Genomic DNA, 14,221 nt, shown 5'->3' with positions numbered 1-14,221 from the left:
CCTGCTCTTGAGGTACCCACAGGCGCCCCCACACTTCCCGGGCTCCCAAGGAGTCGCTGTCGGGCTCCCACACGCCGTCGGCCCCACACGGCAGCTGGGCCCGCCATCCAGGAAAACCAGTTCTCTCAGCATGAGCTCCAAGCGAGCTGAGGTTCTTTGGGTCAAATTTTTAAAACCTGGGCGATCTGCTATTTGAACACGCGACCCTGACCATTGTGTCTCAGTGGTGAGCACAGCAGTGCCATTGGGTCACCCGTGCCCAAGCACACACTGCTGGCTCGTCAGACCCCCCGTGGCGGGAAGCCTTGGCACTGGCTGGGCGCAGGCTCCACAAGTGGCCACTTGTGTCCCAAGGCAGTGAGATGCCCCAGGACAGCACCAGACCCCCACCCCCATCCAGCTGTAGCACCTGTGGCCGTGCTTGCTTGGCGACTGACCACCTGGGACAAGCCTGTGGCTTCCATGGACGCCCCGCGCTCTGAGAAAGCTGCCCTGATGGGGAGAGGCCTAACCCCGGCCACTCCCCGCCACATGGAGAGCTTGTGAAGCAGAGACAAGAGGTAGTAAAATTTCAACTTTATTTGGCCAATGTATTCAATTCCAATATCGTGGTAGAAACGGCTGCAGAACGGCCCGCACGTGGTTCGGCTCAAGCACCCTTGGCCGTCGCCCAGCCTGGAAATGGAGGGTTCTGGCTGTGCCTGCCGCAGGCCTTGGGCGGTGCTGGAAGTCACAGAGCACCGGGGAGCCTGGCTCGGGGAGGAAGGGGGGCCACCCGGGTCTGCCCTGGGCTCAGCCAGCATCCACCACCCCCTCCAGTCGTACAGGCCCCTGTGACGGAGACCTAGATTCGCCATCTAAGCCAACAACACGAGACCCACGCTCCGTCACGCGTTACCAGCAGGAGGGGAGAGGGACCCGGCCGGCCTGGCCCGGCGCCTCCCACACAGGGGACAGGAGTCTCCAGGGAGGCCCGGCCACAGTGGGACACCCTGACGTCCAAAAATGTCTCAAAATCCCACAAATGGAATTTCTTAAAGTGATACTATAAACCCTAACAGGAAGGAGACTTCACCTGCATGAGATTCAGAGACATTTTAACAAGCACTTTGGACAGAACCATGTACGAAAAAGTACATCACAATTAAAAACAAACAAAAAAACAACAACAACAAAAAAAAACAGCCCACCACAGTGAGCTGGCCCGGAGAGAAATCCCTTTCCAAAAACTGAAAAGCACAAGTAAGAGACGGGTCTAAATTTACGCGTGTCAGGATAAAGTGTTGCTTCAGAAAAATTCCCTGCACTTCCGGTCGGTGTCCCCTCCTTGCCGGGAGGGTCCTCGGGCTTCCGGAGGCCGCGCCTCTGGGCGGTGCTGCCCGGGGGTGGGGGTCGTGTCTGGGCCGCCAGGTGTGCGCGCCGCGCCTCACAGCTCGTCTCGCGCGGCTCTCTGGTCGTCCTCCTCCAGGTCAGGCTCTTCCGCTTCTTCCAGGTCTTCCAGGTCCTGGGGTGGAGGAGGGAGGGCACGAGGAAACCCACTGGGACAGGACCGGGGCAAGCCCGGCCCCAGCACCCGGGCCCTGCAGCCCGGCTGGCCACGCGGACTGAAGCGAACAACTCTGGTCTCTACGCGCGGACGCCAGGGGGCCTCCCGCCAACAAGACAGACGGGGAGGGTTGCCCAGGGCCCCAGCCTTCAGGGTCTGTGGGGCCAGGGACAGCCCTATGCCAGCTTCACGGTGTGCTCCCTTGGCAGGCCTGCTGCCCCTCCTGCCCCCCCCTCCACCTAGCAGACCCTCTGCTTTGCCCCAGCCGCCCAAGGCTGAAGCTGCTGTCCGGCAGGACACCTCAGCCACCCGGCCGGGGAAGAGCCCGAGTCCCGGCTGGCAGGGGGCCTTATGGGACGAGTCTAAGGTGCCTCCAGCAAATACCAGCACTCCAAGACCCCCTGACGGCGGCCGCCGGCCGGAGCGCTCTGCAGGGAGAGTGGCTCTGCCCAGCCTGGGGACACACGCATGCCCCTCCAGTGGCGCCCACTGACCCCCACTCACGTCATCATCCCCAGCCCCGTCCTGGCCACCACTCTCCAAGAACTTCTTAAAACCGTCTAGTGTCCGCTCCCCGTTGTAATCAATGACCTGTGGAGGGGGGTAGGGTCAGGGAGCTGGGCAGCCCCCCCGCCCCCCGCCCCCGCCCCCGGGCCAGCTGCGCACCGTCCTGTCGGCGCTGGCGGGGAAGAACTTCAGCGTGGGGAAGCTGTGCACTTTCACGGCCTCCACTTCGTTGGCCGTGGAGTCCATCTTGGCGATGACAATGTTTTCGTGGTCCTTGTACGTCTCCCCCAGCTTATCCCAAATGGGGGCCAGCTGTTTGCAGTGGCCACACCATGGGGCATCTGAAAGAGAGCCGTGCTGAGGCGCTGGGCCCAGAGCCTCCCCTGCCTGCCCCCAGCGCGCACGTCCTCGCGGGGCGGACAGGCCCGGGGGTGCTGGAGGGACTTCACTTACAGAATTCCACAAAGACGTTCTTTTTCTCGTCAAAGGCCACTTCTTCAAAGTTCTTCCCAACCAGCACCTTGACAGGCTGCTTGTCCCAGTCTTCGGGCAGCTCCTGGCTCATGAGGTGGGGCTGGAGGGCAGGGGGACAGGGTCACGGACGCCCACAGCCCCCACGCCGGCCCTCGGAGCCGCAGGAGAGGACCGTGCCCGGAGGTCGGGGCTGCTCCGCGCTCCCTAAGCAGGGGAGCCCCGAGGGCCCAGAGGCTAGCACAGGCCAGCGCCGTGCCAGGACACGGCTCCCCCACCTTGATCTTGCCCTCCAGGAAGCGATGGCAGAACTCCTCGATCTTCGCCGCCGTCAGCTCGTCGGACTCCGGCTTGTACTTGGTCATCTCCTCCTCCAGGGTGATGAGGCGCACGGCGGGGCACTCCTCCTTCTTGAGGCCGAAGAACTCGAGGATGCGCTGGTTGTCGGCGTGGTCGCTGTCGATGAAGATGAACAGGATCTGGGCGGAAGCAGCGCGGTCAGGAGGGGCCACAGCGGCTCCCGCCCTCCGCCCGCGGCAGGCGTGCGAGGGCTCACCTTCCCCTTGAAGCGCTCAGCGGCCGTCTTGAAGTTGCTTAGCTTGCTGTCGTAGTCGGGCACACTCTTGGGCAGGAACAGCAGGATGTGGGTCTTGATTTCACCTCCGAAGATCTTTGGGGCCGTCTGTGTCATAAGCAGAGGGCACTGGGTCTGGGCCATGAACTGAGCCGCTAACGAGATTCCCTCTGCGGCTGCGATGCCACCGAGGCAACACTGCCTATCGAGGGGTCCCTGGGGCCGGGACCTCGTGACCCCCCCACGCCACCCCATCCTCAGGGCACAGGACCCACAGGAGAGCCACACCTGCTCCGTGAACTCAATGACCAGCGGCAGCTGGTTGTGCTTGATGAAGTCCAGCAGTTTCTCTTTGGTGACGTCCCCCTCAAAGTTGTTGCGGCCTTCGTCGAACTGTGGATGCAGAGGGACCCTATGAGGCCCCCGGTGCTCCCAGAGCCTCCCGCAGCGCCCCCCACGGGCAGCCCGGGCTTGGCGGTCTGGCAGCCCCCTTCTAGTCCGGCTTCAAGAGCAACAGAGAGCAGAAGCCACATGCCTCTGCACCAAACAAAGCTGAGGCGAGCTGCAGAGGGCGGCCTCTCTCCAGCACCAGGCAACAGCTACACCAAAGGGAGGGCGTGGGGCCTTTCACAGCGGCTGCACTTTCCTGCTTGGCCTCCAAACGCGCCCTCTCCTGGGCCTGCTGTGCCCTGCTGTGCCCTTGGACGGAAGCAGAGATGAGGGACGTCCAGACAGACAGAGGTCAGCCGAGGCTGCCTCCACCAGGCAGACGCCAGTGAATGCCAGAAACCCAACACTCTCACCACCCAGCTGCAGTCAGCGCAGAAAAACCAACTTTCACAAGTTATTACAAATAACTTGTTGTTTTAGATGGATGAGCTTTAAGTTGCTTCCTCGCCCAACCTGGGCCTGGAACTCTCAACCCTGAGGTCAAGTGTCACCCGCTCTTCCGACTACACCAGCCGGGCGCCCCTGGATGGCTCAGTGGGTGAAGCCTCTGCCTTCGGCTCGGGTCATGGTCTCAGGGTCCTGGCATCCAGTCCCGCCTGGGCTCCCTGCTCAGCGGGGAGCCTGCTTCTCCCTCTGCCTCTCTCTCAAATAAGTAACATCTTTAGGGAAAAAAAAAATTTCTCAGTTCTAATTTCTGACCCAATAAAAACCAATAAATATAATATGCAGCCACTCCAGCTCTCTGGGATCCCCAGTAACATGAAGAGTTTGAAGAGTCCCGGGGCCCGAAGGTGGAAGGCCGAGCTGTTCCCCAGAGAGGCCCAACGGGAGCCCAGCCGCAGCTGCGGCTCTGGATGGGGTGCACAGACGGGCTGACCGGCTGCCCGAACCTGCCCAGGTGAGCCTTCTGTCCTTCCCCTGAACTGTCACAGCAGACGCAGGGACCGGAACTACCATCCTTCCCTTCCCCAAAGGAACTTCTGCAAGAGCAGGTGGCTACTCCCCCCTCCCGCCAACATTCCGCTCGAGCGGGAGCTCCATCCTGACCATGACGGGGCTGCTCAGGTCGACCGGACCAAGGGCTGGGCACTGGGAGCCCCTCTCCCGGGCGAAACTGAAGCCTGCTTGCTCTCCCCCAAAACCTAGGATGGAGAAGAGGGAAAGGCGGCGAGGAGCCAGGAGGCTGAGCCCCACCAGGCCTGCGCCCCCAGCAAGTTCCTGAGCCCCTCCGAGCGGCACACGGGCCACGGCGCCCGCCACTTCCCCAGAACCGTCTCCGCCCCCAGCTGGGAGCGGTCTGCCCGATTTCACGCGAGGCCTGGAGAGCAGAGCTGCCCCACGCACCTGTCTCGAGTCATGGTCTTTTCAGTAATGGTACCGCATCCCACAATGCTCACGGTCTACACTAGTGAAAAACAATGAGCTCTCACCTAGCTAGTGACAAGAGCAGAGGCCAGCTGCATCAGGCCCCAGCAGCTAACGTCCCCAAAAGGCTCGACGCTGTAGGCAATGGAAGAGAAGCCTAGCCCCACAGCTACTCCTAGGCCTCCAGCTTCAAAGAATACAAAAGAAAAAGCAAACCCCGTGACAAAGACACAGCATAAGCAGCTCTCAAACCAAAGGTCCGACAGGCAGTGACCCATGACCCAAGCCCCCATCCTTCCAGGGAGTGGCTGCTGGCTGCTCCTGGGAGCCCACCTGCCCTGTCCTGCTGGGAAGGCACCCAGCTCAGCATGCCCCCAACCCCCCAACGGCCCTGGGCAGACAGGAAGACCCAGCACTTTGAGGAACCGGGCTGATCAGCCCGCAGGAGACGGGCGGCTGCCCGGTACCAGCTCAGGAGCTGGACCTGAGCCTCCCTCCTCTCATCCGTGGCACGGCCCACGGGACGGCGGCTGTGACTCCTGCTGACCCGCGCAGCACCAAGTCCCAGGGCTCCTGCTCAAGGCTGCCCCCAACTGGCATCAGACCCAAGGGGGCCGGCTGTGCCCTGTGAGCAAGGACCACAGGAAGCACACGGTGGTCGGTTCGCCCACTGAGCTCCTGCACATGAAGCCTCCGCAGACCCTCACGGACACGTGAGCACCCACAGGCCCTGTATGAAAACTGGTGCTCTGGGGGCGCCTGGGGGGCTCAGATGGTTGGGGGTCTGCCTCCAGCTCAGGTCCTGGTCCCGGGTCCCGGGATCGAGTCCTGCCTCAGGCTCCCCGCTCGGCGCGGGACCTGCTTCTCCCTCTCCCCTTGCCTCACCTCCCTTCCTTTCCTGTCTCAAACGAATAAATAAAATCTTAAAAAAAAAAAAAAAAAAAAAAAAAGACAGCTGGGGCTCTGGACCTTCAGGCTGGTGGGGGAGCGCTGTGCGAACGCAGGAGAGCGTACTGGCCTCCGTGGCATCAGAGAAACTCCTTCCTCCGTCAGCCTCAACCTCGGGACCCAGGACTCCCCGTCAGCCCGAGGCCCACCCCTCCAATGCCCCAGGGGCTCCCCTCGTCACACGTGTAACTGGGATCTCCCGGGCACCCGTGCGAGGACTAGTGGCTAATCTAGCAAAGCCGCTCCCTTTGCGAGCGAAGACAGTGTCTGGAGGTCTCTCCGAGGCAAGACGGACCACAGAAACAGCAGAAGAAAGCCACCCCAAGCCGGCGTGTCCCTGGTCCTCTGCCTGGGAGACATCTAGGACCCCTGCCAGTGCCTGGCGTAGTGCCAGATGCAGCAGTTACTATGCATTACTGACCGTGGCCTGTCTTTAGTCACTCGGCCCAGCAGCCCCACACGCAAGGAGGCGCACACACAGAGGCCCCAGCCTGGAGCCTGGCACCCCTTTGGACCACACACTGTACTGCTTTACTGGAGCTCTGAACCTGCCCACTTCCCACAAGGACAAACCAGGACTCAGAGACCCGATCTCCAGGCCCGAGGACATGCCTCCTGCCCCGTCCCCACTCTCCAGGCGTGTTCTCCCTCTCCAGGGCCTGCGCCATCGGAACCGCACGGACATACCACGGGCCAAGGCACGAGAGCGTACTCGGACATCATGGGGGTTCAGCCAGCCCACCTGGCTGTGTGGTGGCTAAAACAAAAATCAAAAGACCCTGTGGCCCCACGGTCACGCTGCACATGGGAGCCAGGCCTTGTCCTAGCAACGGCGCAGGCAACTGAAGGGCACGTGGCCCAGGACCCATGCTCGCCACACCACGGGGGCCGGACTGGGCCGGCGGTGGGAACACCTGCCCAAGAGCCAACACTCAGAGTCTCTGTTTCCAGTGAGCAGGACGGTCACGGAAGCAGGAGCGCCGGTCGCACGGCGCTGTCTGCAGGATTACGATCCTGTGCTTGGAACCAGTCACGGCGCGACCTCTGCTGTTCTTCCCAGTCTTTTAGAAGAGCCAACCCTGCAGAGCGGCCGTGCTCCCGTTAGCATGGCCCAGCAGCCGCCACGCGAGCCACAGCAACCCCACGGCGCAAAGTCTGAAGGCCGCGTCCAATCGGCTCCTCTGGCCGGACGTTGCACAACATTGCACAACTGGCCCTCGGTAAGTCGGGGGCCAGGGCAGGGCAGCACCGCCCGGCCAAGGTCCACCAGCCGCAGGGCGATAAGGACAGCAGCGCCCCGCCACGGTGTCTCAGCGCCCGGGGTGGGGCCGAGGGAGGGCCACTCACCTTCTTGAAGAGCACGACCCCGTCCCCTGCCAGCTGGTATCTAGAGAACACGTCACTGTTGGATGTGATCCCAAAAGGTATGTCGTCGACAGCCTCCGCTGCCAGCAGGAACTGCTTGGCAAAGTCCGACTCCACGTCCTACACAGGAGAAGCTGTAGAGGTGACCACAGTCCCCGGCACCGTGGGTCCCTGCCGGGCCTCGTCCCCGGGGAACCCTTCGCCCATGCTAGGGGGATGAAGGCTCCGAGAGGAAGCTCCCAAGCCTCTACCTTGAAGAAGCCGATGACGGTCACCTCGCTGGACTCCAGCAAGGCCTCTGCGGCCGCCGCATCAGGCAGAGTGGTGGCGGCCGGGCCTGTGCGCTTCTTCAGCCAATTCACGATGTCCTCGGCCTCCCGGCCAGCTGCGCCCAAACACATGCGGTTCCGCTGAGAGGCAGGCCCACCCCGCCCCTCTGAGCGCTCTGCCAGAGCCAGAGCAGCCTAACCCTGCCGCGGGACAGAGGGACAGCCGCCTCGTCCTCACACCCGTGCGAGTCCTATCGCCAACAAGACTCTCTGTGCGCATGAGAAGCTGCCACGGGGTCGCAGGGAAAGGCAGTGGCTGCCTCTGGCGATAGTTACAATTGCTTTTCCTTCCCTCTGCATTTTCAGAATCTCCCTGACGCGGGAAATCACTGAGCATGCGCACGCGCACGCTTCTGCCCTGGCCTCACTGTACGCGTCATCTTAATTAAAGATGTGGTGCAACTTTAAAAAAAGAAAAAAGTAAGAGGGCTGCCTGGGAAGTCTGCTGAACACCAGCTTTCCCCGTGACAACAGGCAGAGCTCCGGCTGGCCTTGGGCATCCCGGCCACTCCGGTGTCGCTGTCCGCGGGGTGGCCGACCACATGTGCCTGCCGGACCAGCAGGGCAGAGCGATGGTGCACCTGCGTGCCACCCAGGGCCAACAAGATGGACAGCTAGAAGCCTGCTCCTTCTGAGCCCGAGGCCAATCGCTCCCCCCCGCAGCTGGGCTGCCTGGTCCGACCTGAGAAGGGCTGCGGGAGCTCGCACCGAGAAAGGGCTCTGCCAAGTGGCGGCTCAAGGCTGAGTCACCAGTTACAGGTGGATTAGGAGTGGCTGTCTCATTCGCCAAAGCTACGCGTCAGCGATGGGATCGTACAACTGTGCGCTTCCTGTTCCCAAAGCGAACACCAGAACCATAAAACAGCAGCACAGGAAGGAGCCCAGAGTCGCCGGCGTCAGGATTAACGAGGCTCCTGCAGAGCTCTCCGACAGCAGAGCCACAGAACCGGTTCTAGAGACAAAAGTCTTTCCTCTCATCAGTACCTACCAGGCCACAGGGGCCCAGCCCGAGGCAGCCACAAGGGCTCGCGCCGCAGAGCTCGGCGGTGACAGGTGCCCGATGCCGGCCTGTCCCCGGCGGCACTCGGCTCGGCGGCTGGACACCCGAGTTTGCGGTCACTACACTCGCTCCCGGGTGTGGTCCCAAGGGCCCCAGCCTTCCTCTCCTCCAGGGTTGGTCTCGGGACGCGCCTCAGCCCGCAGCTCGCCAGCCCTGAAGGCTGTCCGTCTCCACCAGAAAGACGCTGCAGGGATGGCCGGACACTCCTCACAAGGGCCTGAGAGGCGGAACTGGATGGAGAACAGCCCCCCTCCCCGCTCCTCGTTCGGGGGCAGCGCGGCAGTCACACCTGTGTACTCCCTGGGAGCAGCTGTGTCTCCGTTCTTGAAGAACTTGATCGTAGGGTAGCCGCGGACGCCATACTGCTGGGCCAGATCAGACTCTTCCGTGGCATCCACCTTGGCCAGCCTGATCTCCGAACCTTCTGCCTTCAGCTTCCCAGCGGCTTTGGCGTACTCGGGGGCCAGAGCCTTGCAGTGGCCGCACCAAGGGGCATCTGAAAAAGAAGCGGGGTGCTAGAGAGTGGCACTGCCCAAGTCCCCCGGCTTCCCCCCTTCTCCTCCGTCCTTCCTTCCATGACGATCTTATCTGCTCACCCAGACAACCCCGGGAACACTCAGGGCTGGGCGGAGAGCTCGGGGCTCGGAAGCGGTACTGGGACAGAGGCCAGAAGGAGGAACCGCACCAGCCCCCGCTGCTCCCGCCGGGTCAGCACCGGTTGGACTCTCGCCACGGGGACCCTCCCGGCACCGCGGGCAGCACGGGCAGCCACGTCCCTGGCACTGCCCTCGGGGAAGCAGGGGGCTAAGAGCTGGTCGCCAGAGCCAGCCGCACCTGTGCCCAGCGGCGCGGGCACCGGGGTGCGGAGCTGCCTCTCCGCTGAGGCCGGCCGCGTCAGCACTTGCGCGCACGGGGCTGGGTGCGGGGGGACAGCACGCGGCAAGGCAGTGCCCGCGGGGCGCGCGCTCTGGGGCCGGCCCGGGGCAGGCGGGGGCTGCCCTCCGAGCGCCCCTCTGTACCTGCGGCGGCTCACAGGGGTGCCCGCTCTCCGGGGCCCACGGAGGGACCTGCCGCGCGGACAGCAGGCACAAAGGCACGAGCGGGCCGTGGACCTGCCGCCACCGCGCGGTCCGGCTCGGGCCGGAGGGGCGGCCCCAGGGCTGACAGCAGGTCCGCGGGCGGCCGGGGGCGGGGGCGGGCGCCCCGGAGCGCCGCGTGCCCGCCGGCCCCGGCCCCGGCCCCGGCCCCGGCCGCGGCCCCCGCCCCGCCCCGCCCCGCGGCGCCAGGCCCGGCCCGGGCGGCGGCACTCACAGAACTCCACCAGCAGGAACCTGTGCGCCGCCAGCGCCTCCTCGAAGTTGCCCTTGTTGAGCACCAGGACGTGGTCCTCCTCCTCCGGGGCGGCGGCGCCCGCGCGCGTCAGCGCGGCCAGGGCCAGGCAGAGCAGAGCGCGGCGCAGCATGTCGGCAGCGGGCGCGGCGCTTCGGTTGGCGCCGCGGGACAGCGAGGCCACGAGAGCGCGCGCCGGCCGCCCCGCCCCTATAAGCCCGGACGCCGCCGAGCGCGCGCCCGCCCGCGCCCGCGCCCGATTGGCTGGTGGGAGCCGGGGCCCGCCTTCGAAGCCCTCGGACTGGCTACCCGCACTGACCCCGACCCCGGATTCGGAATCGGCGTGGAGGCCGCCCTCCGTCTCTCCCGGGATTGGTCGGGGAGCTCGCGCTCGCACTCTTCCCGGGCTTCTCATTGGCTTCCGCTGGAGAACTTTCTCTTCCGCGACTTGTGACTGGTGGCTTTCTCCTACACCCTCCGTGGGTCTGGAATGGCTGCGGCCGGGGGGGGACCCGGGCTCTGTGGCTCCTGATTGGCTGGGAGATGAGCGCACCCCCGCGCGTTGCCGCGTCGAACGTGGCACTGGGGCGGAGTTCTCGGTTGAGGGGCGGGGCTGCGCCTGCGTCTGTGAAACCCCTCGTGTTGTATTTTGATTGGACGGCCAGTCCGTAACTGACACCTCTCAGCTACCGCCCCAGCTCCGCAAGCCGGAAGCTGGGCTAACGCAACTTCCGGTGTGCGTGAGGTTCGGGCGGTGCCTGTCAGGGACCCCTCTAAGGACGCGGACGGCGGCACGTGGGGCTCGGCGGGCCGGGGCGGGCCGGGGCGGGCCGGGGCTCCGAGCGGGCGAGGAAGCGGGGGAGGCCGGGCCGTCCGCCCGCGGGTCCGGAACCGGGGACGCGGCCCGTGGCGTCGGGGCAGCCCGGCCGGGGAAGGCTTCGGGCGGCGGCGCGGGGTCCTGCCGGCCGAGCCGGGACACGCGGGCCGAGCGCGGGGTCCCGTGGGCGCGTCCCGCTTGTGCCCGGCGGCGGCGGCTTCGCAGAACGGAAATCCCGGGGCCGCGGGCGGAGGTCGCGCCGCCCCGCGTGCCCCTCCCCCGCTCTGCCCCCCGCGCGCCCCCCGCACGACCCTCCCCGCACGGCCCTCCGCGCTCGCTTCCCCGGCGGAGCGGCCCCGCCGCAGCCCCAGACTCGTCGCCAGCCTCCGGCGCGGCGGGCAGCGGCGTCGGCCGTGTGACACCGCGGCCCCGGAGCGCGGCCGGGCGGGGGCGTGGGAGGGCGCCTCCCCGCCTCCGCGCAGGGCTCGCCCCGCCAGAGGAGCCGTCCCGGGGTCTCCGTGTCCGCGCCGCGGCCCGCCCCACGCAGGGGCTGGTCTCCGCTGGGGTGTCTGTCCGCACCGAAAGGCCGTGAACGTGCCCGCCCCGGCGTCCGTGGGGCCCTGGCCTGACGGTCCGGCCGACGAGTGACCGGTAGTTGCGGGCCAAGCCCTCCTGCTCTCTGGGGAGTGCGTGGCGCTTCGCCTCACGGCTGCTGCCCGTGTCCCGGCGTCTGTCCTTGCCGCAACGCGGACCTTCCAGCCCGGGCTTGGGCCTGGTGGAGGAGGTCATCGTATGCCGGTTTGACCCGCGTGTAGATGCCCATGGGGACCTGGTCTTGTTCTGCTGACGGGACACCGCGAACACATGGACGGTCCCCTGACGCTGATAGCTTGTGGTGGTTTGGAGCAGCGTCACCCCAGAGCTCGCAGCCTTGACAAACACGGGAACCTCGGGGTCAAGGGGAGAACAAGGGGCGCCTGGGTGGCTCAGCCCTTGAGCATCTGCCTTTGAGCGAGTGACGGAGTGACCGAGCCCGCGGCGGGCTCCGGGCTCAGCGGGGAGTCTGCTTCCCCTCCTCCGTCTCTGCCTACTTGTGATCTGCCAAATAAATAAATTTTTTTGAAGAATGGTCTGTTGACCAGAACAAAACAGCTTTCCGTTGTGTCCATGTGCCACACTGGGCACGGACCACTCTGCAGGACACACTTAACAGAATTCATCTACTAGAGACTTTCAGTGACTCAAATATATTGAATTTGTGATTATAATCTAAACTGTTTAGGGGCACCTGGGTGGCTCGGTTGGTTAAGCATCTGCCTTCAGGTCATGATCCCTGGGGTCCTGGGATTGAGCCCCGCATCGGGCTCCCTTTTCAGTGGAAAGCCTGCTTCCTCTCTTCCCACTCCCCCTGCTTGTGTTCCCTCTGACTGTCTCTCTCTGTAAGTAAATTAAGTCTTTAAAAGGAAAAGCAGGGGCGGGGTGGGGGACACAAAGCAGACCCGATCCCATTGTGGCTGCGAATGAGCCTCACTCTCGAGTCTGTCCCTCTCTGTGCTGCGTGCAGTCCACGGGCCTTGACGCAGGTGAAGGCGGTGCAGCCAGTGGCCACAGCTATGAAAACCAGGGAGTAAACGAGGCTCTGGCCTAACGGGCCTTGGTGTTTGGGTATCTTGGCTGTGCCTGCTCCAGGCGCCTGCCCAGCTTGCATTGGTCTCCTGTACCAGCCTGTGCAGGAGCGGCAAAGTGGGGTTGTCAGCTGGAAGGAAGCCTGGTTTGGGGAAGGTCTGAGGTCCCCAGTTTCTGTGGGGCTGGTCCCAGAACACAGGCTGCTTCACTGAACACCTTTGCAAACCTCGGCTTTGAGGGGAGGGCTGGCATCACGTACCATCCAAAAGCTCCAGAGAGGCTGTGGGGCTGTGTTCACCATGTACCCTGGGTCCCGAGCTGCAATGTGCCCTTGGAGGTCAGGGCCCACCTGCCCTGTGGCTGCGGCCCAGCCTCTCTCAGGACCAGCGCCACTGCCGCACGACACCCTCCAGGCGTCTCTCATTCTCTGAGAAGGTGCCCATTACACCTCATGCGAATTACTGGGTGATACGATGTTTTGAAAAATAGAGTTCTCAGGGGTTCCTGAATGGCTCAGTCCATTAAGCATCTGCCTTCTGCTCTTGGTCCTGGGACCAAGTCTCGCATCAGGGAGTCTGCTCCCTCTTCTGCAGCTCTGTCAATTAAAAAATAAGATCTTAAAAAAAAAAGTTCTTGGGTTGCCTGGGTGGCTCAGTCGGTGAAGCATGTGCGTGCCTTCAACTCAGGTCAAGATCCCAGGGTCCTGGGGTGGAGTCTGGCATCAGGCTCCCTGCTCAGTGGAGAGTCTGTTTCTCCCTCTGCTTGTGCTCATTCTGTCTGTCAAAAAGATAAAGTCTTGTTTGTTTATTTGTTTTTAAGATCTTATTTATTTGACAGATCACAAGTAGGCAGAGAAGAGGAAGCAGGTTCCCCGCTGAGCACAGAGCCCAATGTGGGGCTCGATCCCAGGACCCTGGGATCATGACATGAGCCAAAGGCAGAGGCTTTAACCCGCTGAGCTACCCAGGCTCCCCGAGTTGTTTGTTTTGTTTTTGTTTTTTTAATAGAGTTCTCAGAATAAAACTCCTTTCCAATCTGTGCTAGGGTAGAAGGTGTTGAGGGAGTCGACAGCAGGCTCATGAACACCCAGGAAGTGCTCGCTAGGCTACTGAAGGACAGCTCCTGACTGTAGGGTCCCACTGCCAGGCAGGACCATGCGACCCTGCACACGTGCCTGCTGGGGCACCGTGGGGAGCTGCGGCCCCGGGGGTGGGGTTAGTGGGAGGGGGTCCTGATTCCAGAGTGGGATGGTGCAGGGCGTGAAGATTATCATAAATCACGGTCATTGGTGATGAATCAGTCACGTTAGAGACCCTTAAGTGGAAGAGTCAGTGGAAGAAGGGCCCATCTGGGAATAGATGACGAGGGGGTAGCTTGAGGGCTCCTGGGGGACATGGACAGGGGACACAATGGAAGAGGCCCCCAGACTGTACAGACAGGTTCAGGGTGAAACCAGGAGGACCAGGTTAGACTTGGGACTGACGAGACACGTCCTGCAAGTCTTGCAGGTGCTGCCCGATGTGACCCTTCACCCGGGGAGGGGCCGGAGCAAAGTCCTGGCCCTTGGCAAGGTGCCGGTACAACTCGGCACTTAGGGTCCGAGTCCACGTGTGTGACTAAAGCTGGGAAAATCCATGGTCTGAGGGAGCCTCAGAAGGCCCTGACCCGCTGAACTGTCGACGCACGGTTTAAACCCTGGCTTTAGATTTTCCATGGACCTTGTAGGAAACGTGCTGGGAGAGGTGCTGCGGTGGCCAGCCCCGGACTGATGGGCTGGCTGAGCTCGAGACCCTGCCCGGGTATACCTCTGGGGGCCAGGGTGCGTTTCAGAGGT

General features: G+C 63.6%; 1 protein-coding gene across 1 annotated transcript; it reads right to left on the bottom strand.

Moving 5' to 3' along the window:
* Nucleotides 1-561: 561 nt before the first annotated feature.
* Nucleotides 562-10,138, bottom strand: P4HB (prolyl 4-hydroxylase subunit beta). The gene is made up of 11 exons (XM_059147784.1): nucleotides 9,927-10,138; nucleotides 8,905-9,111; nucleotides 7,478-7,611; nucleotides 7,209-7,346; nucleotides 3,387-3,491; nucleotides 3,081-3,206; nucleotides 2,803-3,003; nucleotides 2,507-2,627; nucleotides 2,213-2,394; nucleotides 2,051-2,137; nucleotides 562-1,504 (listed from the first exon to the last, which is right to left on the bottom strand). Exons 1-11 carry the CDS (start codon nucleotides 10,075-10,077, stop codon nucleotides 1,427-1,429), a joined length of 1,530 nt encoding a protein of 509 aa, XP_059003767.1. The 5' UTR covers nucleotides 10,078-10,138; the 3' UTR covers nucleotides 562-1,426.
* Nucleotides 10,139-14,221: the final 4,083 nt, after the last annotated feature.

Source organism: Mustela lutreola, chromosome 15 (genome assembly GCF_030435805.1).
Source record: "Mustela lutreola isolate mMusLut2 chromosome 15, mMusLut2.pri, whole genome shotgun sequence".
In the NCBI taxonomy this organism is placed as follows: Eukaryota; Metazoa; Chordata; class Mammalia; order Carnivora; family Mustelidae; genus Mustela; species Mustela lutreola.
Note: the sequence above shows the minus strand (reverse complement) of the source record. Positions and strands in the feature narration are given on the sequence as shown.